The 27,195-nt window shown below is 51.1% G+C and overlaps 1 protein-coding gene across 3 annotated transcripts in view; it reads left to right on the top strand.

Annotated features, from left to right (window-relative positions):
• The window catches only part of AMOTL1 (angiomotin like 1), a 132,787-nt gene extending 106,339 nt beyond the window's left edge, over positions 1-26,448 (top strand). For all 3 annotated transcript variants that reach the window (XM_030332785.1, XM_032595047.1, XM_030332784.1), the window contains 7 exons: positions 2,532-2,677; positions 6,886-7,035; positions 10,648-10,838; positions 15,311-15,436; positions 16,119-16,345; positions 19,648-19,908; positions 20,987-26,448. In XM_030332785.1, the coding sequence (XP_030188645.1) occupies positions 2,532-2,677; positions 6,886-7,035; positions 10,648-10,838; positions 15,311-15,436; positions 16,119-16,345; positions 19,648-19,908; positions 20,987-21,093 (1,208 nt within the window). In that variant the 3' untranslated portion in view covers positions 21,094-26,448. The remainder of the gene's footprint in view (positions 1-2,531; positions 2,678-6,885; positions 7,036-10,647; positions 10,839-15,310; positions 15,437-16,118; positions 16,346-19,647; positions 19,909-20,986) is intronic.
• The last annotated feature ends 747 nt before the right edge of the window (positions 26,449-27,195 follow it).

Here is a 27,195-nt window from a genome sequence, read left to right as displayed (position 1 = left end):
AGATAGTTCCATTAGATGATTTGATTACATGAGGGAGCTGAGTCTCAGAGAGAGGTTAACCATGCTTGAGACCTCATAACTGGAAAGTGGTGAACTTGGGATTTGAATCTAGTTCTTTTCTGATGTTGAGGTCCATGCCTTAACCACAGTATGATGTCAAGTAAAGAGTAAATGCTAGAATCCAGTGTGTCTGCCTCTGTGTGTGTGTGTGTGTGTGTGTGTGTGTGTGTGTGTGTGTGTAGGAGGGGAAGGATACTTAATTCAGAAATATGAATAGCTGTCCTTGCGACACAGAAAAAACTGTGATCATCAATTTGCCAAACTCGAGCGGCTTCTAATCTTGAGCTCAGTCTATCGTTTTACTCTCTTCTGGTCAAAATCAACATGTCCTTGGCTGCCCTCAACGAAGAGAAAAACTTTTACGCTTAGGCTGATAAGCAGACAGAAGCCCTGAAATCCAGCGTTTCATTCCCAAGCATGCTGAGTAACTCCTGGGTGCCCTCCAGAGCCTGGACAAGGCAAGTGGGCACCCTGCCTGTTGAGATGTTGCCCAAACCCATGGAGCTAGTATTCAGATGTCATTGACTTTGCATAGAAAGAGTGAAATGCTCTGGGTTGTTCAGGGCTGTGGATGGTGGGGCGCAGAGCCAGTGGGCTGCTACTGACCCATTCGTTTGGGCCTTTCGCGTGGCCGTTCTCCACGGATTGGGAAAGAAGTGTCAGATGCCGCTGAAAGGGAGAAGTGGGGAGGTCAGTTGGCCATTGCCAGGAGGCACACAAATAGCCCACAAGTAATTCTGTGTTCGGGGTCAGGATCTTGGTGGCTTCATTTTGTTTCCAGGGGATGCCGTTGTTTCTGCCACTTAGCTGTACAAGGCTACCCAGGCTTCCAGTTCCAAAGCTGTTCTAGTTGCACTCGGATCCTGTCACCGTGACCTCACAGTGCAGGGGCAGTGTAGTCAAGGGGGAAGGACATTGTGCTGAGACATCAGGAGACCCGGGTTTGGGCTCTCTCTCTGTGCCAGCTGGCAGGGGGACCTTGGACAAGTGCCTTCGTTCTTGGGCTTTCCTTTTTGCACTCATAAAGTAGCAGGCAGAACCAGAGGGGGTATTTCCTATGATCCCTTCCGGCTCTAAAATTATGAGTTTGTTAATGCTTATTTGTAGGCTTAAAGTGTCTTTTTTATTCTCCTGCCCTGTATTCAAAAGCACGTTTCCTGCTCCTTAAGCACAGCATTTTTTCCATTGCTTCCATGCCCACTGGGCTGGTCCTTAGTGTTTGATAACTCTTTGTTGAATTGATGGATGACTCTACGAGGAAATACGAATGAGTGAAACCATGGGCACCCGCTGGTGTAGCTTCCGGACCATGGTTGCCGAAGGATCCCGATAACCCATCTGAAGCATTCGAGTGACGCGGGCCCGTTGAAATCAGCTTCTAACTCTCGCCGCTGCTGTTGCATATGCCTTGTTTTTCACAATGATGGACTAGCATGAGTAGGGTTTGTGTAACCACTTTTTTTCAATAATGAAGTGTTTTTCCGTGTCATTAATAATGTCTTATTTAATTTTTAATGGATGCAACCTAGGCTATTGGAGGGTTTTAAGTAGTTTATTTACCCAGTCCCTTAATCTTTCACGTTGAGTTCATTCAAGTTTTTCCGTATTACGTACAACGTGACCAAAGATTCGGATTTATTTTCAAAATAAAATGTATTGCTTTTGTTAACGGGGAAAATGTCCCCGATGAGTAATACTGTTCCCGTGACACCACTGGCCATCCCTGCTTAAACTAACACGGTGGTCAGTCTACCGGAAGGTGGTGTGGAAGCTACTGAATGCAGGGTGGCCCTTGCTGTCCGTGTGCAAAGAGACAGTGATTGCCATCAGATATACTGCCCCTGAATGAGAAGAAAACAGTTTCCTAAATCCAAAGCAGTGTCCCTAAATCCAAAGCAATTTCCCTTTCCCCTCTTGAACAGAATTAGGAGAAAATGTGGGGGTCTGGGCCGTACAGGAAGAGGATCCAGCCCAAGATTGGAGGCCTGGGTTAGAGCTCCCCTCTGTTCTTGGCCTCAGTCAAAGAGCTGAACCCTCTGGGCCTTGGTTTATTTTTCTGTGAATGAGAATATTAGTATTATTGTTAGTCCTGCCTGCCCTTTCATCACTGGTTCAGAAGACAGAAGCAGGGGAGGTTTGAACATAAAATGAAATCGTAGGTACAAGGCTAATTTGAAGCATTAAACTAAATGTTGTACAGAAGTGAGTTACAGAGAACGTGGGTCACTGGTTCTTTGTGTACCGTTCATCTCTGGAACTGTGAGCCGAAATGTATCGAGAGTTAACAGCGGTTTTTGAGCAAATCCTTACCGCACACATCACCGCTATTAAGAGGGAGCAAAAGCAGTAATTCAACCCTCTGCTCTCTGCAGGCTTTTTTGTTTCTAATCCTTGCCAGATGTAGACTGGCCGTGAGCCCAGAGGGTGAGTGCTTTCTGATAGAGGTGGTTTTGTTCTTGTCTCCCTTTTAGACAAAGAATTCTTGAAGGAGAAGGAGAAGTTGGAAATGGAGTTAGCAGCAGTGCGGACCGCGAGTGAGGACCACCGGAGACACATCGAGATCCTGGACCAGGCTCTGAGCAACGCCCAGGCCAGGGTCATCAAGCTGGAGGAGGAGGTGAGACGGGGTGAAGACATAACCCTGAGGGCCTCTGCTTCGTTTTCCTAACCAGCACCCCTGCCCGGAGCCAACTCCAAGGCGTTAAGTCAGGGGGAGGGATGTAGGAGGCCTCCCAAAAAAAAGTTCATACAAACACAGTTTATACAGCCCAGAACTAGGCAGAGTATGAAAGACAGCCGTGAGAGAGCACACTTTCCGCCTGAAAGCCAGCCTGCCGCCCATTGGTGGGCAGGTGTCCAGGGCTGGAAATAAATGGAGGGATTGGAAACCACTGGTGCCTGTGGAGAAAAGAGACTAACCGTTTAAAAAAAAAAAAAGAGTTTATCTGCTCTGTCTCTGGGCTTTTGATTGCATTTAAAAAAAAAAGGGAGGGGGCAAAAGTGTCCCCCCAAAAGTGGAGGTGGCATTCAGCAAACCAGGCTCCAGTTTCCAGAAGTTGGCTCAGCTGGGCAGTGACTCCCCTAGTGCAGGAAATTTTGAGCCCTCTCAAGCATTATGGATGTATCGGTCTCTGATTAAATCAACCCTTTAGATTAAGTTTTGTGAGGTAGACTTTGCTTTCCGGCCTACTGTGGAAGAACTTGAACGGCCATTTCTGAGGTTCAGGACTTGAACGGCCATTTCTGAGGTTCAGGCTGTGGATGCGGTGGCAGGAAAGGAGAGGCCCGGGCAGGTAGATGGGAGCCTTCCGGACCACTCCTGTGGGCTCCCTGAGGTGCCAAATCCCCGCTATTACGGGGGCTGCCCTGCCCAGAGCCACGTGGAAAATAGAAGCTCATATTCCACACAAAGTACTGACCTGGGTGCTTGGCACGCAGAAAACAGTGCTCTTGTCAATCCAACTGCGGCTGAAAACGAAAAGCTGCTCCTTCAGAAGACATGTCCTGGCGCTGGGTAACCCGGGTGTCCCAGCACCTTCGGCTTCAAGGTTCAAGCAGCTGAAGGGGGGGACTGTTAAATCAACAAAGGTCTTTCCCATTAGAAGTCTTTTAAACCCATGAATCCTAATATAGAAACTGCAATTTACAAAAATGTTTATTTTTGAGAGAGAGAGAGAGCAAGTGTGCACGTGAGAGACGGTGGGAGGAGGCAGAGAGAGAGAGGGAGAAAGAATCCCAAGCAGGATCAGTGCCACAGAGCCCGTCTCGAGGCTCAGTCTCATGAACCGTGAGATCCTGATCTGAGCTGACATCAAGAGTTGGACGCTTAACCGACGGAGCCGTCCAGGCGCCTCTGCAGAAACCGCAATTTTAAGACTAGCATGAGGACCCCAAGCAGCAGTCCCAGAGGATTCTCTGTTGCCACTCATTAAGTAGGAAGTACATTTGTTGCAGACAGTGACCTTAATCCCTCAAGGACACAAAGTCTGTTTGGAGAAAGGGAGGCCAGGACTCCTCATTAAGGTTGTCACTGAAATTTCTTATTCAGGCTCCATCTCCATATATGGAGCCAAAGAGAATTAAAATTTTTTAAATCTTTTCATTTTAATATTTCTAATAAAATACAAGCTAATTGTGAGTTCCTTAAAGACAGGTTTTTTTTTTTTTTTTTATAATCACTGGTATGGATCTTTTCTTGTTGTTACAGAAGGTCTTTGATTGCATGGAGCTCCTCCAAAATCTCTTTGTCCCCCTTCCAGCATGACTCCCTGTTCTCATTAAAGTTTCTTTTGAAAGGTCTTCATTCAGTTCAGATAGCTCATATTGAGTGCTTACCCTGACTTCTTTGACTCCAGAGCCAGACTATGGTGAATTAGAACCCTGACCCTATGATGTGTCAGTCTGTGACCTTGAGCAAGTCCTGTGACCTCTTCAGTCCTCAGTCTTCTCTCTCTTAAATGGAGATAATACAGCAGTTGTGTTCTTACTGTCATCAGGAGGATTCAACGAGATAATTGCATGTAGAGCACATGCTTGGCATGGACAAGCTCCAAAAATGTTGGCTGATAAAACTGTTATTCTTTTTTTTTAATGTTATTTATTTAGTTTGAGGCAGAGAGGGCAGTGGGGGAGGGGCAGAGAGAGAGGGAGAGAGAGAATCCCAAGCAGCCTCTACACTGTCAGAGCAGAGCCCCACGTGAGGCTCAAACTCATGAACCATGAGATCACGACCTGAGCCAAAATCAAGAGTCACTCGCTTAACCGACTGAGCCACCCAGGCGCCCCTTAACTGTTACTCTTAATCACACTCAACCTAATATCCTCATTGCTAGACTTAAGGCTGATACAAAGGTGAAAGAGACAGATCCGTGCCTTCAAGGAACTTGCTATTGATTAGGAATAGCAATTCTCTGTTTAGCAAACATTTGTTGAGTACTTTGCAGGATGTCAGGTACTGTCGCAGGCATTAGGGACATACTGTGTCCTCTGCCCAACAGGGACCACAATGAACAGATCTCATGGCCCTTCTGTTCGAATGGCTGCACGCGCAGAAAACTGTATACAGTGTAGGATGTGCTGTAAGTAGTGTATGAATGATACTCACAAAATGTTTCCTCAGATCAGTCCTCTTCTGGCACAGGAACCTGCAGTTCTGTGTCCTGCAGTGTCTGTTTGGTTGAAACAAGTCATCAAAAGCACAGTGAAGGAAAGAGTTTGATGGACACTGATGCCAAGAGCAGGTTTAGAGAAGGCTGTAAGGTTGCTGCCCCCTACCCCCCGCCACGAAAGGTCAGAAGCACCTCCATTTTATTTCAGTGGCTTTGGCTGGGATACAGGTATAGCTCAATACGGTGCTGTGTGCTAAGTTGAGAAACCGCCTTTTGCAGCAAGCTCTTAAATCACTAGCATGTTCCAGCTTGCCGGTGCAATCGTGGGTTGAACTCAGGATCTGAATCACCTGCAAGGCATCAGCACATCCAGGTGCAGACAGGAAATACCATCTGGTGTCTTCTCACCCACAACCAGATCAAGTCAACACCTCAGCCTGGTTTTTGGCATGAGCCAGTTCCCAGAAAGTTAGAATTGGGCCTGGGATTTGTGGACGCGGGCCAGACTCCTAATTGGAAGAAAACAAAGTTTTCATGATTCTAAATCTGTGCCTGATGGGACATTTACATAAATCCTTTTTACCTTAGTTTCCATCTCCTCAGTTTACGGTAGTCTTTGGGGCTGTTAACTACCCCTCTGTAAAGGGCTCTGAAGTCTTTTAGGAGAAAGTTACTCCACAAATATCTGAATAGGAAATTTTATATTTATTCACACACTAATGGGTACACATGCATGTATACATACACCTACAGTTATTATAGAAGATTTGAAAATTGCAGAAAAGAATAAGGAAGATGAGAAGCTACTGTTGTGCCATACACATAAACATGGTGATGCTTTTAAGTAATTTCCAGTCTTTTTTTAATTAAAAAAAATTTTTTTAACATGTATTTATTTTTGAGAGACAGAGCGAGACAGGGCACGAGTGGGGGAGGGGCAGAGAGAGGGGGGTACACAGAATCCAAAGCAGGCTCCAGGCTCCGAGCTGTCAGCACAGAGCCCGACACGGGGCTCGAACTCTCGGACCGCGAGATCATGACCTGAGCCCAAGTCGGCTGCTTAACCGTCCAGTCTTTTTTTTTTTTAATTTATTTACCTATTTATTTTGAGAGAGAGAGCAAGCATGAGTGGGGGAGGGGCAGAAAGAGAGGGAGAGAGAGAATCCAAAGCAGGCTCCAAGCTGTCAGCACAGAGTCCGACACGGGTTTCCATCCCACGAACCTCCATGAGATCATGACCTGAGCCCAAATCAAGAGTGGGACGCTTACCTGACTGAGCTACCCAGGCGCCCCTTCCAGTCTTTTTTTATGCATAGACAATAGACAGATGGGCAGGCAGAGTTGTGAGCACATATATAGTTTTTGATTCTGGGTTTTTTACTTCACGTTATAGAACAAGCTTTTCCTTGTGGCACTGAAAACTCTTTACTGGCTTCCTTTTCAGTGTCTGCAAACGCTGTGATCGTTAAGCGATTACCAAGGATGGAGCTCAGAGCTATACATGCTACTGAAAGCGGGCGCCCTAGTAGGGTCTTTAATTCCTGGTGGCCTTTGTCTGAACCCTTTCTGCCCCAGCACACCAGGGGGATGGCGGTAGGGAAGGCACATGCACTTGCAGTTCAGATAGGACCCCAGGTAATCCAGCCCCCCACCTCCACCCCAGCTTTGAGTACTGCCGGTCTGAGTTCTCTGCTGCTCTTCACTGTCCCCTGCTCAGCTACGAGAGAAGCAAGCCTATGTGGAGAAGGTTGAGAAGCTCCAGCAGGCCCTGAGCCAGCTGCAGTCTGCGTGTGAGAAGCGAGAGCAGATGGAGCGGAGACTGCGGACCTGGCTGGAGAGAGAGCTGGATGCGCTGAGAACGCAGCAGGTGAGGCTGAGAACCCAGCAGGTGAGGCTGAGAACCCAGCAGGTGAGGCCGGGGCCACACATCCACCCAGCACCTGTTCTGCAGCCAGCACCTGCTGTGGTTCAGGCTGTGCACTGTGCCTTGGTGAATGACAACTCCATCCCCAGCGAGCCAACGTAGCAGCCAGCGGAGGAACCAGGCAGTCCGCGCATTGCAGTGACGAAAGAGAGAAAGTGGTGGCCACCGGGGGCGCAGGGCACAGCGGAATGTGGCTGTAGACAGCCTCACGGAGGGGGACCCTTGAGTTGGACTTTGAAGAGATGAGTTCGTTGGACATTCCGGGGAAAGAACATCAGAGATAGGAGGAGGATTTTGCATAGGGGAGAGAGGTACGAAACAGCGGGGCGAGTTCCGGACGGCTGGGTACAGCTAGCTGGGGGAGAATGCAGCGAGGTGGCTTGGGAGGGGGCATTTGGTCAGGTTGAGAGATTGTACTTTTTCCTGTAGTCAGCAGAGAACCAGTGACTGGAGGGTGTTTAAGGCAGAGAGGAACATGGTACAAGACTGGAGAAAGAGCCCTCTGGGAGGGTCTGGAGGGGTGAATGCTGAAGTTAAGGGAGCCAGGCTATGGGTGGGACTCTAAGGGGGAGTCAGTAAGAGGGTGAAATTAGTAGGGCGTGGTCACCGGTGAGTGTTGAGAGGAAAAGAGAGGAAGGATTCAGGACTATCACTAGACTATAATATTGGCCATAAGCTCCTAGTTTTGCCTTTCCTTCTTTCTGCCAATAACAGCTGTCCATATGACTTTGCTGTTAACAGCTGAGAGTACAACGCACCAGCCTAGGGCCCGTGTGTGCCTCAGCAAGGGGAAAAGTCATGCCGGAAAGTTCTGCAGCTGGGCCGGGCTCCATTACACGCTGGTCAAAGGCCCCCGGCTCCAGAGAGAGCCTGGGCTTGTGTGTCCTCAGCCAGTGGGCTGAGCCCTCTCTGCAGCTGGTGAAGGGTGTGTTCTAAGTTGGGAACCAGGGAAACACTAGACAGGGCTCCATGGAATTATCTACTGGATAGAGCATAGTGGTTGTGGTTGGAATACTTGAAAACACTTGAAAGCATCTGTTCAGTCCAGCTCAGCTCTTTCCCATGGCAGGCGCACACATTTCCCTCTGGGTGTGTGTACTTGGCCAGGGAAGGAGGTGTTAGTGAGATTGCCCAGAAAATTAAGGAACCCACCCAGCCTCCCGCCATCTTGGCTTAGTTGATGGCTCATAGGAAGGGTGAGTCTGTCTCTGGACTTCCCATCCATCTAACCTGTGCCATATTCCCTGGTACTTAAGGTCCACCCTTCAGTTCTTCTCAGTTACTGAGATCTTAACCTCCCCACACTGCGGGCAGGCTTCTCTGGTGCCTGGTACTGTGCTGGCACCCGGTGGATACTTACGAGCTTTTGGCTGACAAAAAGGGCACGTCTCAATACTCAGAGCAAAAAAGAAGTTTCTTTTTCAGTTAATGTGCCCCCCACACCCTACAGTTAGATTCCTTATCCTTGGACCTTCTATTTTGAGTGCTGTGAAAGCAGACTCAACTCCATTATCTTTGTTATTATAAGTACTCCCTCTCCACCTTGGGAGGTAAAATAGTACTTAGCATCATTTGAGGCTGAGACGAGGTAAAGGAGAAATGAAGGTAAGAGGAAGGCAAATGAACATTTTTAAGAATTCACAATTTTATCTTTCTTGCAAAGAGCTCAAAATAATTTTCACGTCTTGCTACCACAGCAGTCCTAGGAGATAAAAGAGAGAAGGTGGGGGGGTGGGGGGGAAATGTTCTTGAAGAGGAAAATTAGGCACAGGGCAGTTAAGAGGCCAGCCCAAGGTCGTTAGCTAATTAGGACATTCCTCCCAGGTGAAAACACAAAGGACAAAGGATTGTATGTGTATTGTTCGCTGTGGTATCCCCAAGCAGAGGGTACGTGTTCAGTAAATATTTGTGGACTAGTGAGTGGGCAGCAGAAGCTGGCCCACCTGACCCTCAACCCGTTTTTCCGGCCAGGATATGTACCCATTAGACCGTGCTATCTCTGTGTTCTTGAACATTGAAATTCATGCATTTATTTAGATAACTCTTAATGACCTGAATGAAGGGCCCTGGGAAGAGGTGCCGTGATCTCATCGGAGGTCAGAAGGATGTTGCAGAAATAAGCCAGCTGCAGTGACGTCAACAAGGGATTTAGAAAATGACAAGCAGAGATAGCAGCTTAGCCAGGCTGTGGGATATTGTTCTTAGAGAGTTTCTAACAGCAGGGGAGCCTCTCATCTCGAAGGATGGGTTCATTTGTCCCCCTGCTTGAGGCCGGTGCCTGGCCAGAGGGCGGGGGGGGGGGGGGTCAGCGGCTTCCTGTACAGGTTGATGAGGACAGTTACGTGCTTTCTGCTCCATTCTTGCCTAACCGTTGGTTGCTGGCAAGCAACCACCAGATTCTAGAATATTTGCAATTATAGCTTTAAAAAACTGACTAGAAACATATGGGTTCTAGAAAGCCCCTGGGCCCACTTGCTGTCACCTCTGTGGTAGGATTGGACTCTTGTGACTGCAGCTCGCGTGCGAGCTGTTGCTCTGGGTAATGGGTGTGCCTCAGGGTAAAGTGTTCAGGTACCCCTCACCTTGCAACCAGCCCTGCCATTTACAGTTTGTGATCGCTGGAAAACACGAGGGCAGTGTGCGTCCCAGGACGTAGAATAACTGGGGCGAAATTCTCTCCTGAAGGCAGAACTTCCTCAAAACCCCGCCATCCTGGAAGTCGTGCTGTTCAGAGGAAATAGTATCCCTGAGTCAAAAGGCGGGGGGGGGGGGATCTGAAATGTCAGTATCCTCGGCTTGTGACCACCGCTTTACTTCCTATCTTCCAGACACAGATGAAAAGAAAGGGCTGACCAGCTCGACTTGCATTGGAGGTTTCTGGTAGCACTTTACTTTGGCTGGCCCTTTCAGATTCATTAAGTGCTTTCATATGCACTATCTTATTTGATTCTGAGGCCCCTCTGTGGCGCAAGCACTCCTTGCTCTGTGTCCCAGATGGGAAGTGTGGGGGGACATGTACCTCAGGGCATCTGGCTCCCCCTTCCTTTGCCTTTACATCTTATCTCCCAGCCTCCAGGGGCAACAGACAGTGGGAACCACTTCCTTGGCCCCCAGGGAAAATGCCCTAGCCCAGCAGGCCAAGCCCTAGTTCCTGTTTTCGCTCTTGGGATAAATGAACGGCAGGACGCCGGACAAGCCACTTGTAGTCGTGCGGAGCTGTGTGGCCAGACAGTCCCCCCGGTGCAACCCTCCTCCTGAGTAGCTGAGGGATAACCGAACAGTTCATTTCGCCTCTCAGAGGCCTCGTTCTGTCCTCTCTAACACTGGGAGGATGTTGTCTCCCAGGCTCTTCCGTGAGAGTGCAATGAGATGGAGACTTTGGGAGGTGAGGCGGCCTGGCGGTGGGAGCTGTCGAGGCCGAGTTACCCGCGCCTGAGAGGCAGCAGAGAGCGTGAGGGCGGTGTGGGAACGTGCCGTGGGAGCGTGCGCGCTGCGCACCGTGTGCACGGTCTGGCCCTTTCCTGGATCCAGGTGTTCTTTCTCCTGCTTCTGCAGAAACATGGGAATGGCCAGCCAGCCAGCGTGCCGGAGTATAATGCCCCAGCCCTCATGGAACTTGTGAGGGAGAAGGAGGAGCGGATCCTGGCCCTGGAGGCCGACATGACCAAGTGGGAACAGAAGTATCTGGAGGAGAGTACCATCCGCCACTTCGCCATGAATGCCGCAGCCACTGCCGCGGCTGAGAGGTGAGGCCGGCCTGCGGTGCGGCCGGGGGACTCGTTCACACACTGCAAGGACATCCATGCAGTGGAGAACTCTGTGGGCCTCCAGCGGGGTGTGGCGAAAGGGTATTTGAGGCTGTTCTCTAACAGGGGAACCCACCGTCGGGCTCTGTGCTGGCAGCACGGAGCCTGCTTGGGAGTCTCTCTTTCTCCCACTCTTTGTGCCCCTCTCCTGTTCATACGCTCGCTCTCGAAACAAATAACCGTTTTTACAAAATTAGCTCAGGATGCTCTATAATTCCCGAAGGAGTTCTGTTGAACTGTCAGCTTGTCTGTATGAGCAGGGGCTCACCTGTGCATGTGGTAGCCCGGATCTGAGTGGCCGTGCATCCCACCACCAGCCAGGGCCCCCACTGCCTCCCCACCCCTCCCCCGCCAGTTTTTTGTGGGCCCGTAGATGCTGTGGGCGTTTAATTCAGAGTCATTTGGGATTTTTCCACGTTTGGGGTCAACATATATGGAAGAGATCCTCAAATCGCAAAGGAGCACCCATAGAACTGGACTTGATACATACAGGCTGTTGTTATACCATCTGGGAGGGTGGGATCTGAACCAGGTGAGGAGTAAAGACTCGGGATGCAACCCGATCATCTGGTCAGTCCCACATTTGGGGGGATGTGCTATTTCTTCAACGAGGGAGAGAAGGCCTGTCGGGGTGGAGGGCATATGGGGGTGCTCTGTAAGGTCTCATAACTCATGCAGAGAAGACCCCCCCAGCACCCCAGATGTTACCTCCAGGGACTTGGAGAGAGAGCAGTGCCACCCACAAGGACACAGGTGCCTTCACTGGGTGCCACACACTGGTACCTGGGGAGACCTGCAGACCCGTGTGGAAAACGACTACCGGGGATCATTTTCTGGGGCTCACGTGTTACCTACATATGTCTGTGCCATGAGGGAAAAGAGCCCACCTAAGCCCCTCTGAGTGAGACTTGGGAGCGGGAATAGACCAGCGCGAGGCACGTCGTGTGACGGAGCCCGAGTCGCGGCCCGAGACCTGGAGGAATCTGCAGCCTCCAGTTCAGTCCTCGTGCCCATGGGTGAGAACCGCGAAGCCTTGATTTTTACGTAGTTGAGAGGCTTTTACGTTCAGCCTTTCGTGTTCTGAGGCACTGCTGAGTCACCTCTGTATCTGGAGGAAGAACGCAGACCGTCGTTAAGCGACAGGGGGATTTGGCCTTCTCTGCCAGATTTGGGCTAACGCACAGCTGTCAGTGATTGCCCTGGGAGTCGTTCACGCCATGTCGTTTTGACGGAGAGCACGCCGCTTAGGCAGGACACCCACATTCAAGGCTTCTGCCTCGACTGCTGCCCGTAGGTGTGATTCTGCCTGAGCCTTTCCAAGAGTCCTTACTTCATTCAAAACTCACCCGATCCCCGGAAGGGAAATTATAATTCTTGGCTACTTACGAGCAGAGAGCCGCGGCACATTCCGCTGGCCGAGGACACCAAAGCCCCACAGCAGGGCACGCGTGGGGACCCCACAAGGGTCCATGTTGTCTCCGCTTCTGCTGTTTTATCAGGTTAGATGTGTGTGTGTGTGGGATCCTGGGCCCTGAGAGGACAAGTGTAACTGGGATGTCAAATCAGAAGCGCCCTGTGGTGGGTACCAGAGGGGGACCGTTGTGGGGGGGGGTGTCGGACCAGAGTCCACCTTTAGCCACTCGCCTGTGCTAGGCCCTGCCTTACTCGTCATCCTCCGGGCAAGAGAAATTGGTCTGTTGCCCTCAAAGAACGGGAGTCCGTGGGGTTTACCAGCCCTGCCACTGTCTTCTGCCCTGTTTGGAGTCGCAGATGGGCAGGTGAATCAAAGCTCCTTCCACCATCCCTCCATTCCCCCCTTCTTTGCTGCCAGAGGTGTGTATTTACTGAGTATCTACTAATTCTGTGGAAATTACCTTCCCTTTCCCCACCACTCCCTCCCACGGCCTTGGGGAAAGTCAGTTCAGAGGAGGTCAGGTAGTCACTCCAGTCTTGATGTTCTTTTCAAGGAAAACCTTTGTAATTTTGCACTGCTTTCCTCTTGATAGAAAGGGAGAAAAGGAAAATGAATTTTTGAGGAAGGCCAAAATTCTGAGCTCTCGTCTTGATGCTGAATGGCTGCCTGTGAACCGGTAAAAATGACCAGCCGCTGGTTTTGTAACTTGCCAGCCTCTGATGCATGCTTCACATTTACAAAGCAGTGAATTTTTAAAAATTTATTTTTGTATACCAAGTGATTTTCCCATCTTGGTGCATTTTGGCACCAACGATCAGAATTTTGAGAGGTTGGGCCTTTTTATGGTTTTGAAGCTTTTTACAGATTTCGATGCAACAAAATATTTTTTCGAGAGCCTTGTAGTGTGTTTACACTTTCTAACTTGTTTTGATCTAATTGTTCTTGCTGTCCTTACTTGACAGTATAAACACAAATGTTTTAATTTGTCTCTGGCTCTGTACGAATTTGCCCAAAGCCACTCGGTTGGAAATGTTTCCTCGCCACCAGTTTCTGTGTCGATGACTTTTGTGCACTCCAGGGTGAATCCATAACCTGCAGAACTGGCCTCAAAATTCTGCCCATGTGATGACACAGCAGAAACCCCCGCCCATCAACCCCTGGTGCTCCAGAGCCCTTCTTCCCAAGTGCTCTTTTGTCTGTCAGTTTGTTTAAAGCTTTTGCTTATTTTCTGTGTTAGTTGGCCCTGTGGTTGATTTCAGCCACATTTTGCACAAATGCTACACACTGTCATGTTTATATTCATTGGTTTATATTCTCTTCATGCCTTTTTGCTGGGGCCTTCTTCACAAAGACGCAGAAGCTTTGGTGGTGTCGAGTGGTAGCTGAGGGCATGGAGGGAACCTCGGGATTTGAATCTGTCTCCACCTTCGCTGAGTGTTCTCACAAAGTCACCTAACCTATTGGTTCACCTGTAAAAGGACACAGTCATGCCAACTGCACAGGTTGCTATAAGGACCACGTGAGAGGCCGCGTGCAGCGTGCCTTACCCCGTCCCTGGCAGAAAGGAAATGCTCATCCGTTGCTAGCTGTCGTCACAGAGCTGAAAGAAGGCATTCTCGTTGCTGGTTTTGAGTGTTCTAGAAAAGAGCTGTTCAGATTTTAAATATGACTGTGGCATTGGAATATGAAGCTAAAGAGATGTGAAATCTTTGGCTAGATCCTTTCTTATCAATGTAACATTCACTGATCAGAGACATTACTACACCTTTCGGTCTGAGATATACTTAGATGACTTTCAGGTGGCTCAGTTATCTTTTTCCTAAATGTTCATTTATTTTTAAGAAAGAGTGCAAGTGGGAGAGGGGCAGAGAGAGAGGGAGACAGAGGATCTGAAGCGGGCCCTGTGCTGACAGCAGAGAGCCTAATGCGGGGCTCGAACTCACAAACCGTGAGATCATGACCTGAGCTGAAGTTGGACGCTCAACTGACTGAGCCACCTAGGTGCCCCATCAGTTATCTTGTTTTTACTGATCATGGTTAATTAGGAGTAATAAATTACCAAAACCAGTGACAGGAAGAGTGATCTTTGATCAGTTGTTTTCAGACAGACGCCTGCTTCTAGCATTTTCATTCACCTTGTCTGTCCCTCCCCTTGCTCACCTTCTTTTTTTTTTTTTTAATGTTTATTTGTTTTTGAGAGAGAGAGACACAGAGTGTGAGTGGGGGAGGGGGAGGGTCAGAGAGAGAGAGGGAGACACAGAATCCGAAGCAGGCTCCAGGCTCGGAGCTTGTCAGCACAGAGCCTGACGCAGGGCTCGAACTCACCAACTGCAAGATCATGACCTGAGCCAAAGTCAGCCACTGAACCGACTGAGCCACCCAGGTGCCCCGCCCTCGCTCACCTTCTTAATTGGACTTTCTGAGGACAGGCGTGTGCCGCCTTCATCCTCTGCCCTGCTCCCCAGCATGGCTGTCACACTGAGCAGACCTGAATCCTAGGCAGAGGCTCAGAAAACTAGAAGTGAGCTAGCCTGCAAGCGTGAAGGAAGATTCCAGCTGAGCCTCACCATCCGGGAGGACCAGCGTCCGTTTCATGTCTGTGCTGAGTCTCCTTACTGTAAAATACGGAAATCACTGCTGGGTGGGGGAGAAATGGAAATAAAACTTTGCCTGTGATTGAGAATGGATAAGTATGGAAGAGAATAAACGGAGATACACCAGTACAGTAACAACAGCACCCGATGTCTGGGGTCCACAGCATGCCATATAGCTTAATGCACAATGCTGTTAGTAGAAGGGGCAGGGAGTTTTGATTTGTGGACTTCATTTCGTTTTCCCTGGACACTGTCTTCATCTGTCGGGTTTAGGGGGAGCATTGGCCAGGGTTTAGGAGAGGACTTAGGTGAAGGAGTTTGTGGAGAGAGACCTTCGTGTGGTGCCCTCGGGCGCCTCCCCGGGGGCACCTGCCTCACTGTCTGTGTGTGTCCTGTGTTCCCAGGGACACCACGATCATCAACCACTCGAGGAACGGCAGCTACGGCGAGAGCTCGCTGGAGGTGCACATCTGGCAGGAGGAGGAGGACGTGGCACAGGCCACCAGGAGGTGTCAGGACATGGAGTACACGTAAGGGACAGCCCTGTGCCTGGCTGCGCCACCGGGCTCCCCTGTGGCCACTCTCCTCAAGGTCCCCACCGGGCCCACCGGCCCCTCCCTGTTCTGAACAGCTGACAGGCCCAGTCACGAGCCGAGTCACGAAGAGACACCAAGCACTTTCTGACCCTCAGTTCTGGCCATGAGGGGAGAAAATAGCCTTTTCCCAGAAAACCCATCCATCTTTTCTTTTCGTTCCTCAGAAAATGGGGAAATTGACTTGAGTGGAACGCCCACCCTGGGTAAGGCTTCAGGGTTTCCGAGTTTCCATGCTGCCCCTCCCGCCCCTGCCACCGGGACCCAAGACCCTCTGACTTGGTCCCTGAGCACACCTTGGCCTGGGGCGGGGGGGGGGGGGCGGGGAGGGGGGAAGGGGTCCCTGCTGGGAGGCCACAGCCATTCTGCCCGGCTGTCCTCGGATCCCGGGAGGGCGCAGAGTCCCCTGAGAGGCCAGAGAAGGTGCACCCTCTGATCTACCACGAAAGGTCTATCTTCTACCATTTGCAGATTGTAAGTGCCGAAGACTCACCATGCACTTAGCTCTTCGTCCCTGGGTTACAGTTCGAGTCCCTGGGGCAGCCTGAGAGAAATGTTTCAAATTCTTCCAGCCAAATAGCTTTCGATGATGACTGTTTGGTTTGGTTTTGTTGTACAGTATTAAAAATCTCCATGCCAAAATCATAGAGAAGGACGCCATGATTAAGGTCCTTCAGCAGCGATCCCGTAAAGATGCCGGGAAGACGGACTCCTCGAGCCTGCGGCCTGCCCGCTCCGTGCCGTCCATTGCTGCGGCCACCGGGATACACTCCCGCCAGACTTCCCTCACCAGCGGCCAGTTGGCCGAGGAGAAGAAGGAGGAGAAGACCTGGAAGGGGAGCATAGGTGAGCCCCGTGCCTCCTTCGGGCCAGGGTCGGAAAAGCAGGAGCTGCAGAAATGTGGCGAGGGTAGCGCATCCGGAGGAAAGGGTCCTGACCCTTTTGTGGCACGCTGCCTCTGCCCCTCATGGGACACAGAAATGTCAGCGAGTATCTCTGAGTCTGTTTATTCGTGTGTGAACTGGGGAGGATAACCACTCCTACTTGCTTGGAGAAATTAAATGAGCTATGTGGAAACAAAGTTGTCCTCCAGGGGTAGCATTTAGCCATGGGTTGATTCACGTCATGATTATCATCATTATTGCTGAAAGTTGAAGTGACCCCTTACAACACAACACGTTCCAATGGGAAAAGCCCGGGGCCGTCGGGCCTTGAGGTTGGCTCCACCTCTGCTCCTGCATCTGGGAAAGCAAGGCCTTGTCTGCCCTGCTTTGTGCCGTGCGGCTGAGGTGAGGGCCGGATGGGAGGAGAAGGGGGAGACGGTGCTGTGGAACGGTGCTCTCGAGCGTACGGGGTGGGTGGTGGTAGTTTTCGTGGTGCTGTGGTTGCACGGGCACAATTTCGGGGCGAGTTCTCCAGATGTGGTCTTAGCCACAGCAGGGTTCCTAGGGTGAGGGCAGGCCCGCTGACTGAGGTAGCTGAGGCTGGAGAGGAAGCAGCAGCACCCCCAGACACCCGTCCTCCTCGCTCCTCCCCAGCGCTCTGGCAGCTCCCAGGGTCTGGCCCTTCGATGCCTTTCCCTGGGTCCCTGTGTGTTTTGTTTATCTGTGGAGCTGAGAGCCAGTTTCCCTCAGCATGGAACCCCAGAGGAGCCTGGCTGCTTTGTGCCAAGGGGAGAGCTTCCAGGGTGGGCCTGACAGAGTCGGGGGATCAAAGGTGCCCAGTCAGAGTCTCTGTTTGAAGTCCTTCCACAAGGCAGTTCAGCGGCCCCTGCCCTCCAAGGAAAGGAAATGCACTTCAGAGAGGACGTGTGGACAGCAGCTAGGATCACCAAAGACCCTCCCGAGGACACGTAGCTCCCTACCCCAGTTACAGAGCCTGGGGGCAGTGCTCGGTCAGGTCTGGTGAAGGAGTCTGAGGTGGGCTCGGCCGTGATGGAGCCCTTGCTGGCACAGGCCGTTGGTGACATCCAGCCAGGCAGGCGTTTCCCTGGTGTCTGTGCCTGTGGCCGCTGGCATTCGGCAAGCCTAAACCGGGCCCGGGAGCCTGAGGACCCGGCCCGCAGGACGAGTTGCTGTGCTCTCCGCACGGGTATTCTTCCTCATTGTTGTGATTGGGGTCACATCACAGGAAAACAGAAGGGGCCTCTCGGAGGGGCTGGGCAGGGGCACGCATTCACAGTTCCCAAAATGTTTCTGCCGTCTCTTGCCCCGTGGGCTCTGGAAGCAGGTGGAGGTGACGGCGTCTACCTTCCTGCAGGCTCGGGGCTCCCCAGCGGGGTGACTGGCGAGCGACTCGGTTCCACCAGCACGTCCCCCATCGGACTGTGGAGGTTCGACAGGCAGGGTGATGAGCGGGGAGGAATGCACGTTGGACTTGAAGTCAGGTCCAGCTGCACTTGAGTCCCGTTTCTGCTACTTCTTAGCCATGGAGATGTTAATTTCTCCGAGCTCCCGTGTCCTTTTCTGTAAAACGGAAGAAAACAGCAGGACCTGTGTCAGAGGAGCGCTGTAAGATAAAAAGCGAGCTGATGGCGTGTGAAGCACCTAGCCGAAGACGCTTGTCCCTCAGAATGCAGTCCGGGGACCAGCAGCGGCCGCTGGTCGGGTCTCTGAGGGGCTCCTCAGGGAAGCAGAATCCCAGGCCCTGCCCAGTGAACCAAATCTTTATCTTAACAATGTATCCAAGTATTTGCCGTGCACGTTGCATTTGGAGAAGCACCGCTGTGGGCAAACTGAATTGCCCTGCGTTGTGTTAGGAGTGGGCACCTTGACATAGCCCTGGCGAACAGATCCTTGAGTGTGCTCACCGCCTTTTCTATAGGCTAGTGTTGTGGAGTGCCGGCACATTCCTGAATGCGTGCTGTATTTCACCGTTGAGGAACACAAAGGTTTTCTCTTGGCCAGCACATCCCCTTTCCACCCCAGCCTGCTGTTGGGACAGAGAGGAGGAAGAGGGCTCCGTGGCCCTGTCCAGGGGCGCCTGGGTGGCTCAGTCAGTTAAGCGTCCGACTTCGGCTCGGGTCATGATCTCACGGTTCGTGGGTTCGAGCCCCGTGTCGGGCTCTGTGCTGACAGCGCAGAGCCAGGAGTTTACTCTGGATTCTGTGTCTCCCTCTCTCTCTGCACCTCCCCTGCTTGTGTTCTGTCTCTCTCTTTCAAAAATAAATAAAAAATAAACTTTAAGTGGCTCTGTCCAGAAGCCTAGCTGGCTTCCCGCTTCCTGGGGGCCGTGGCTGTCCCCTCACTGCAAGGGATCGCCTCTGGGGAGTAATGTGCACAAGTGTTGCCCTGACTGGGAAGCATGTTTGTTTTTGAACCTGGGCCTGCCGGGGGCCACCAAGAGTGGGGCGGTGTTGTGGACCGCTCAACAGAGTGCGGGTCACCGGGACCATGTGTCAGATCAAAGGAGCCTTCAGTGTTTCCTCAGCACACACCTGCTGCTCAAGGTGAGCCCTCCTGGGCCTGTTATAGCTTCGTTCTAGAAAGCCTTCCAGGAATGCCCCTGTCCCTCAAAACTGGCTATTAGGCAACTCTTTTTCTTCTTTATTTACAAAATTTTAATTTTCTTTTTTTTTTTTATTTTAAGATTATGTTGGGCATAATTTTATCCTACTGTTCATCATATTACATCATAAGCAGTTTACTTAACAACTTCTCTCCTCCCCAAAAAACCTGTATAGTTTTAGAGAAGGGAGTAGTTTTTTTAATCTTTTTATTTTTTTAATTTTCTCAGCGCTTGTCAATTGATCAAGCACATAAGAAGTGCTTATAAATGCATTTGGTAAATGAGTAAGTGAATGAAGGAAGCAGTCCTCAGTCAAGAAGGAAATCATGTCCAAGACTTGGGGGGTTTTTTTTGTTTGTTTTTGTTTAAAGAATGGGATTGAGGGGCGCTTGGGTGGCTCAGTAGGTTAAGTGGCCGACTTTGGCTCAGGTCATGATCTCGTGGCTCGTGGGTTCGAGCCCCGTGTCGAACTCTGTGCTGACAGCTCAGAGCCTGGAGCCTGCTCTGGATTCTGTGTTTCCCTCTCTCTCTGCCCCTGTTCTGCTTGTGCTCTCTCAAAAATAAATAAACATTAAAAAAAAAAAAAAAAACGAAAAGAAAAGAAAAGAATGGCATTGAAAAAGCTGTGTTTGCGCCCTCAGGGTTGCTGCTGGGGAAGGACCACCCTGAGCACACTTCAACGGCCTCCACCACGGCGCTGTCCCCCGCAGCCTCCACCACCTCGGCCAGCAGCGCCCACGCTAAGACGGGCAGCAAGGACAGCAGCACCCAGACGGACAAGAGCGCCGAACTCTTCTGGCCCAGCATGGCCTCTCTGCCCAACCGTGGCAGGCTGAGCGTCACCCCTTCCAACAGCCCGGTCCTGAAACACCCGGTGGCCAAAGGGCCTGCAGAGAAACCAGGTAGGAAGTTCTTAGCTCCGCTTATCCTTAGACAAGCCCACAACTCTGGCCTGAGAGGGAGCCAGCCTTTGGTTGGGAGCTAGGGAGGGAGCAGGGCTCTCATCGGCTCTCGCTCTCTGGGGTTTTTGAATGATTATGCTTACCCTCATGCACTTTATTCTTACAGGAATGAAATGTGTGTAGATGCTTTTAATTTATTGCCATTTACATGAGTACACAACTTGAATGTACCCTTTTAACACACGCTTGTGATCAGTCCTTTCCCAGAGGGGTGAAAATGGACCCACTGCGGGGTGTGAGGGAATCAGTTCCCCAAAGCCTGTTTGGGAGCTAGCCAGGCACCCGGTACATAGATGTTGCCTTCGAGAGGTTTACTCATCAGGGATTCAAGGTTGGGGTACTCTCCTGCCTGAAGGAGAAGGCTGATTTAACTGCAGGGCAGGTCGACTTCTGGCCCATCACTCAGTCCAGCACTAATGAGGTGCTTTAAAGTAAAAGACAGCCTGCGTGGGGTGGGCTGGCCCTGAGTCCAGAGGCGTCCGGACAAAGACCAGACATGCCTTTGGACCAATCTCAGTCATGGGGATAGTCCTCTTGCGTTCTTTGGAGAGCGTGGGGCTCTCAGGGGCATAAAGTAACCATGTCCTCCATGGGGCTGCTTTCTTTGCATCCTCCAAAATAGGCGGGTAAACACAGCATTGTCATTTTTCGAAGATTCAGTTCTCAAGATGTACTTTTCCAAGGAAGGCAAGGAGCATGTGAAAGGACCTGGCTTGTAGGTGCAGCACTTGGTGGTTTTGCATAGAGTGGAGGGAGAGCACCGTGGGGGCTCCGGGCACACAGCCCCACGCCCGCTTCACCCACTTACCCCTTCCCATCAGCACCCTGGCTCTGAGACTTGCGTCTGAATCCCGGGGCCCATCATTCTGCTTTTCTCCACTAGGGGCCGGGTTCTGTGGCCTCACCTACAAACGCTGGTGCTGAGTGTGGGTATTGGTAATGCTTTCCTTTTAGAAAGAGCCGGCCTGGCCCGGCCCCTCTGCAGGGCAGGCTGCTGATGTCCCCTTCTGTTTGGCAGAGAACCCTCCTGGCCACGGGAAGTCCCCCGACCACAAAGGCCGCGTCAGCAGCTTGCTCCACAAGCCCGAGTTCCCTGACGGAGAGATGATGGAAGTCCTCATCTAACGCTGGCGTCCCCGTGGGATTCTGTAGTGGGACCTTGACGAATGAGGAACGTGGCCGAGAGGGAGGAGACAGATCAAGAAAGTTGTGGATGGGAAACCAGGAATGATTTGAACTGATAAAGATTTTAAATTTAGTGAGGACACTTTTTATAAATGTTAAAAAAAAAAAATTCAGAAGACCTACGTGAAGACACTTGTATGGATTTGTATTGCCTATGGTGGAAGAGAGGAGACACGTGTAGGTCTGGAAACAAGGAAGTCACAGGAAGTGGGATTTTCATTGTATAGAAAATGTATCTCTGCGGGGGGGGGGGGGGCTGGGTTCACCTGCTCTTTGGTTATAAACATATAAACCTGAACGTGGATCTTCCTTGAAACAGCCCCATTCTCCTTGCCTCTTAGCATGTTTGTTTTTATTAAGAAGAACCTCCTAGAAGTCTCAGAGAGCCCATCTCGGCATAATGTAACATCACCTGCGCCATCCAGGGTGTCCTGTGAATGTGTGCGGGTGTGGCAGTGAGAAGAAGTGTCCTTGGGTGAAGGGAATTAAGAAGGCGATTCTCACCTAACTATCTGCTTGGTTTGGGTTTTCAGGAGATTCTGGGGCTTCTTAGCTTTTCTGGATTCTGTTTTGTAAAAATACAAAACAGGATGGGAGCATTATGATTTTGGTGCTCAAACTCCCTAACTGCTCTGAGTTCATCTCTTCCTCTGCTTCATTCTCTTTCACTTTACTCTTCTTTTCATTCACTTGTTGTTTTTTTTTTTTTTCTTGTTAATAAGACACAGCAGAATTCCTTAGGTCTGGCATTTACGAGAGCAGCGTCATGATCTCTGTTTAATAGTGACCAGTGGGACAGAGCCGTATGCTGGCTGCCTGGCTGCTTTCTCCACTCTGGAGACTTTGGGCTGCAGCCCTTAATCTCACTGTGACTGTGAACTAGGTAAGTTTTGATGAGGCGCAAGATCCCATGGTCCTTGTGACACATCGCATTCAGCTCGAGGCCCTGGCTTTTCTCTCTCACATCAGCTCCCTTGCATAGACCTTGCCGTCTCCACCCCGTTGCTCTGTTGGGCTAAGACTTTTCAGGACTGCCTTCCAGGAAATGGAGGACTCTTGACTTGGTGGCATCCAGAGTCTCACCAGGCAGCTTGTCCCACTTTCTAGAATTTGTGGCTCGTGCACATACTCCCCATCGTCTCCACCCTCTCGCACCCTTCTGGTCGCTGTTGACGAGCACGTAGATTTCCGTGGTGACACGTCAGTGAAAACATGGAAGACGTTCTCTGTCGTGAGCTTGCTTTGTAACCTAACCGGCCCGTAAATCTACGGTGCGGGCACGTTTTTCGAGGCTTCCTTCTGGGACAAGTTGACCAAAGTAAGACGGAAGCACCATGTTGAAGAGCCGGGAGTGGGCAAGGTGGTGAGCCTCTGACCCCTGTGTGTGGTGGCACGCCTAAGAGGTGCTAGGCAGGAAAGACGAGAAGCTGATCAGGCTGTCAGATGCTCTTGCGGGGTCCTGATATTTTTCTCCCTCCAGATCAGCTGGATCCTTGTATCCCAGGTCCTTCCCCTTGTGCTCGCTTAAGGGAAGGAAGAAAAAGGGCATGGGTCTGAGGCTTTCTCAAGTCCCACCTGAACGGAGCCCTGAAGACCACACTCCTCAGGGAGTTTTGCTTGGCTGGCTTATTTAAGAGCTGGTCTTTCAAGTGCAAGGTGGGTGGTGTCGTAGCCTCCCCAGATTGAAATGGCGGAAGGAGGACCCGGGTGTGACTGGAGAGGGGGAGGGAGGAAATCTGTGGCCTCGGCGTAGTGAGTGTGACATTGCAGCACTGACTCTTCCTGAGCTCTGCTCTCTGCTGGGCTCTGGGCGCTGGGTGCTTCCTGCCTCTTGCCTCCTCCTCCTCCTCGAGTCCTGTCCGCCCCGGGAAGCCAGAGCGGTTCTGGGGGCCCAGAGCAGTTCTGGGGGCCGAGCAGCCTGCCTAATGCCCCAGGCTTGTGCGAGTGTGGATGCGGGCGGGGATGGGGCACAGGAGGCACCGTCCCAAACTTTGCTCCCCATCACTTTTTACCGGTGGTGAAGCTTAGGTGATTGCAGCTGTTTCTCTTAAGGATATTTTGAGCCCCGATGAATGTTGGGAACGGACTGGGCATGAAAGAGTCTGGAGATAAGAGGGCGAGTCTTCTCTGCCAGCCTCCACTACCCACACCTGGGCCACCCCAAACTTGGGCTGTCTCCCCTAGACATGGGTAAAAGCGAGAGCCACAGCCCCAGTCTCCCCAAGCCCCATCTTTCTGTTGCAACACACCCTTTGGCACCTGCGGGCACCAGCCTCGCTTGCCCAGATCCAGAGTGTTAATTGTCTAATACAAACGCAAACAACATCACTGGTTTTTTTTCAGCGTGCTGTGGTCTCCGTCAGTCTTATTTCTTTCAACTCGCTAAGACTCCTCCGTAAGAAAAGGAATCTCTAGCTTTCAGATGTGGGGCTTTTTTCTTTTCTGGGAGATTTCCTGTCCCATCAGGGCCCCCTGATGCTGGCTTTTTATGTTTGCAGCTTTCTCGAAGCCTTGCTTGCACATAGGAGAAAGGAATTGCAAATACTGAGCCCCTGCTCTGCATTCTGCAGTTTACCATCCTTTATCTCATTTGATTTTCAGAAAAATAATGCCAGCTCTGTTTTTTAGTGCTGACTATATGCAGGCAGGGTGGTAAGTACCTTTTAATGAGTCTCTGAGCCACCCGGAGAGCCAAGGCTAGTTTCTCCTTATTTCACAGAGGAGGAAACCAGGGCTCAGGGAGGTTCAGTCCCTCCCCAAAGCCTCACAGTAGTGGCGTCTGAACCAAAGGCCTGAGAGAGGAGCTGTGCTCCATCACAGGCTGGACTGGGAGTTTTGCCTGGCTGGGTGGTAGCCATCTTTCATGTCGCGCCTTGGCCCTCTCTGCCTCGTCTGTGATGTGCGCGTGCACACACACACACACGCACACACGCACACACGCACCCCTACACCTGCCACACCTCTTGGGAGCTAAGAAATAGGACTAGAAGCTCAGAACTCCTAGAATTGCCCATAAACACGAGGTACAGAGGGAAGCCTTCATGTTCTATCCCATGCAAGTTTACAAAATCCATCTAAAAACGCTTGGCACGTTGTCCAGAGGCCTGGACTTCCCAGTGGTGTCTGATTATGGAAGTCACGAGTCCTGTCCCGGAGGAGGGTAAAGGCTTTGGCTTTGTGTGAAGACATGCCAGGGTAATTCTGCTTTCTCCTGGAATGGGTTGTCTAGCAGTTTCTGCGTGCTGACCAGGGTATCATATGGAAGAGGTGTTGTTGGGAATCCAGCAACTCATTTCAGAGCAAGTGCATTAGTATTTTCTTCCCTTGGCTTTTCTTCTGCCTCCCAGAGATTAGTTGCCAGTGACTGTTGAATTTGGCCCGTTCCAGGCAGACCTGCAGGACAAGGCCGCCGCGTCTCACGCAGGGCTTTGGTCAGAGGGCAGAGAGCAGTGGGGCCGTTCTCTCTTCAGTCCTGCAGGGTAGCTCTTGGGAACGCATCGGGCACCTGACTGCACAGGGCTCGGGTCGGATACCGAAAAAAGGCGTGTTTTCCAAAACCAAAGTCCTGCTCCGGTCTGCACTTGGAGTCGGGGGAGCATGCTTCTGTGTGCTGCTGCAAATGAACTTGTACTCCTGAGCGAAGGAGTTCCATGGCCGTGGTAAGTGGGAACCTGCAGATATTCCTAAGTGGTAAAGCCATCGCCAAGCCAGAGAGTATCCAGCGCACAGTTGGCTTCCTCAAGCCAGAGGCAGCCATGGTAGATGCTTTATAAATATTGCTTTTCTTTTCTTCTTTCTTGCTAATTAATCGATGTGTTTAAAATGTCTTTATTCAATGTGAGGTTCGTTTAATCAGCTTGCCTCTGATGCGTGGCTCCATAGGAGATGGGTGGAGTAATTAAGAAGCTTCCAGAAGCTGACCAACTGGGAGCATGTAAAGGTCAGCATTTCAGTGAACGAATTTCTTCTGGAACTAATGAGCAACTTTCGCTCTTCCTTTTAAGTAGTATATCCTTTTCTTGCTTAGTAATTTAATGATATACGAAGACCTGTGTATATGTCAGTGCGAACATATGAGGTATGAGTACAAGGTTGTGCGTCGGGTTTCCTTTCTTAAAATCCGGAAGATCCAAATGTTTCATGTCACCCCTTCCTCAAACGGTGACCCTGTGGGGGACTGTACCCATCACCGCCCCGCTGCTCGAGTGGAAACAGTTTGCGAACGCCTCTGTTAGAACGGCCTTTGGGGCCTAGCACGTTCCTTTAATTATCCTTCCAGAGGAGAAATCTTCATCCTTTCAGGATGGATTTAAGTGTGGAAATAATCCCAGTTGAATAAATAAAGATGGGTGATTAAGGCCACAACATTTAAAAAGGAAATCCCAAAAATGTTCCTTGGAATGAGTCTTTGGACTCCTAGCACCTCTCCAAGTGGCCCCTTTGAGGAGGGCGGTAGTCATCAGTATGTGTAACTTCTGGTGGGTTTGCTTTTAAAAATCTTTTCTCTTGCCATGCCTTGTTATGCGTTCACATCTTTGCATACACGCAGATGGAAGTGCATATTCCTTAGTGCCCTGTAAAGCCCATGTATACTTAAGTGCATGTTATTGTCGTGTTAAGCAATGACTGGGGTGTTTCTTTGTCATAAAACTTTGCTTCTTCACAGAATTAAACTCCTGCTCTCAATGTAAGGAGGTACATACACAGCATTTTCTTGTATCAGCTCCCAAACTGTTGCTGCCCCAAATTACATGTGATTTTGCCTAGGATTCTGTTTGCATCTAGACACCTGCAAGTATTTATTACTAACCGGAATGTGAGCACATTTATCCACAGTGGTTTTCTTTGAATTAAGGTGTTTTCCCCTTTGGTGGAGGGACAGTGGGGCCCCCTCCTCAAGGGGGCACTGGCATGATCTGTGTGAAATTCTGTGAAACGAGGGCCGGCACGCGCACCGACCTTGGCCAAAACTCGGACGGCCCTAGGGCCGTCACCCTCTCCGCCCGCCACGTACGTGGTTGCTGTGCTTGGTGGCAGAGTGCTCAGTTCCCTCCAGCGGACTCTAGCGTGACATCTTGGCACCTCACTGGTCTCTATTGAAGGGGGGGGAGGGTACGCAGAGCTGCCCAGCCAGGGGGTCTGTGTATGGGGGTGGGGGAGGGGGGAAATCCAAGAACGCAGTGTGTCCCCCACAGCAAACGTTGACACTGTTGGTCAGCCAAAGATTTTCCTATTCTTTGCTGCTTAAACTTGTGCCTTAATATTGTATATAATAAAGGGATAAAATGGCTCTTCTTTCCCTGGCGCTTGCTCTTTTCTTTCCCCAAAGACTCATGTACTTGGTGACTTTAATGTCATTTCTCTGCTCGGAGGCAGCGTCACCTGCTGTCCTGCTTCCAGAGGCAGCCAGTGCCCCCCCCTCGTGGGCCTCGTGCCTCCACAGACACCCGCTCTTGACTCTGAGAAGGAAATGAGTCATCCAGACCACTGGAGCTTGCCGTCCGCCCACTCCCAGCTCCTCCAGACAAACCAGGAAAGGGGAAATGCAGGGAGGCTGGGCCCGGGGAGGCAGTGTGACTTTGATCACATCTGAGTGTCCTCCCCTGGGGATCCTGGGTTCCGAGTCTGTCGGCGACCACGGTCACTCGGAAAATTAACCCAAACGGCTAAGTCTGGGCTGGAGTCGGATGCGTCTTTGCACCTCACGACGGATCTGCCTTGTTTGGGTCTTGGGGTCACAGGAAACGCAAGGGGTCGTATGGTGACCTGGTGCCATCCAGGTGGGAGTCAGAGCGGCTGAGGCAGGAGAACTGAATAAGTGCTGTGAGAGTCCCCACAAGAAGCCCCCTCCCAAGGAGAGAGTGACTCTGGGGACGCTGATCCAGAGGACCTCTCCTCTGCTTGTCCTCTGGTCATGCCTCTGCTGGGGAGCCTCTCTCCTCACCCACCCTGGGCCCTCGCATGGGAGGAACTTCTGGAAGTGAGCTCAGGGAGGGCAAGGGACACGCCTCTAGTTCCCCAGTGACGGCTGGTATGACTGAA

The sequence above is a fragment of the Lynx canadensis genome, chromosome D1 (genome assembly GCF_007474595.2).
Source record: "Lynx canadensis isolate LIC74 chromosome D1, mLynCan4.pri.v2, whole genome shotgun sequence".
NCBI classification, from domain to species: Eukaryota; Metazoa; Chordata; class Mammalia; order Carnivora; family Felidae; genus Lynx; species Lynx canadensis.
Note: the sequence above shows the minus strand (reverse complement) of the source record. Positions and strands in the feature narration are given on the sequence as shown.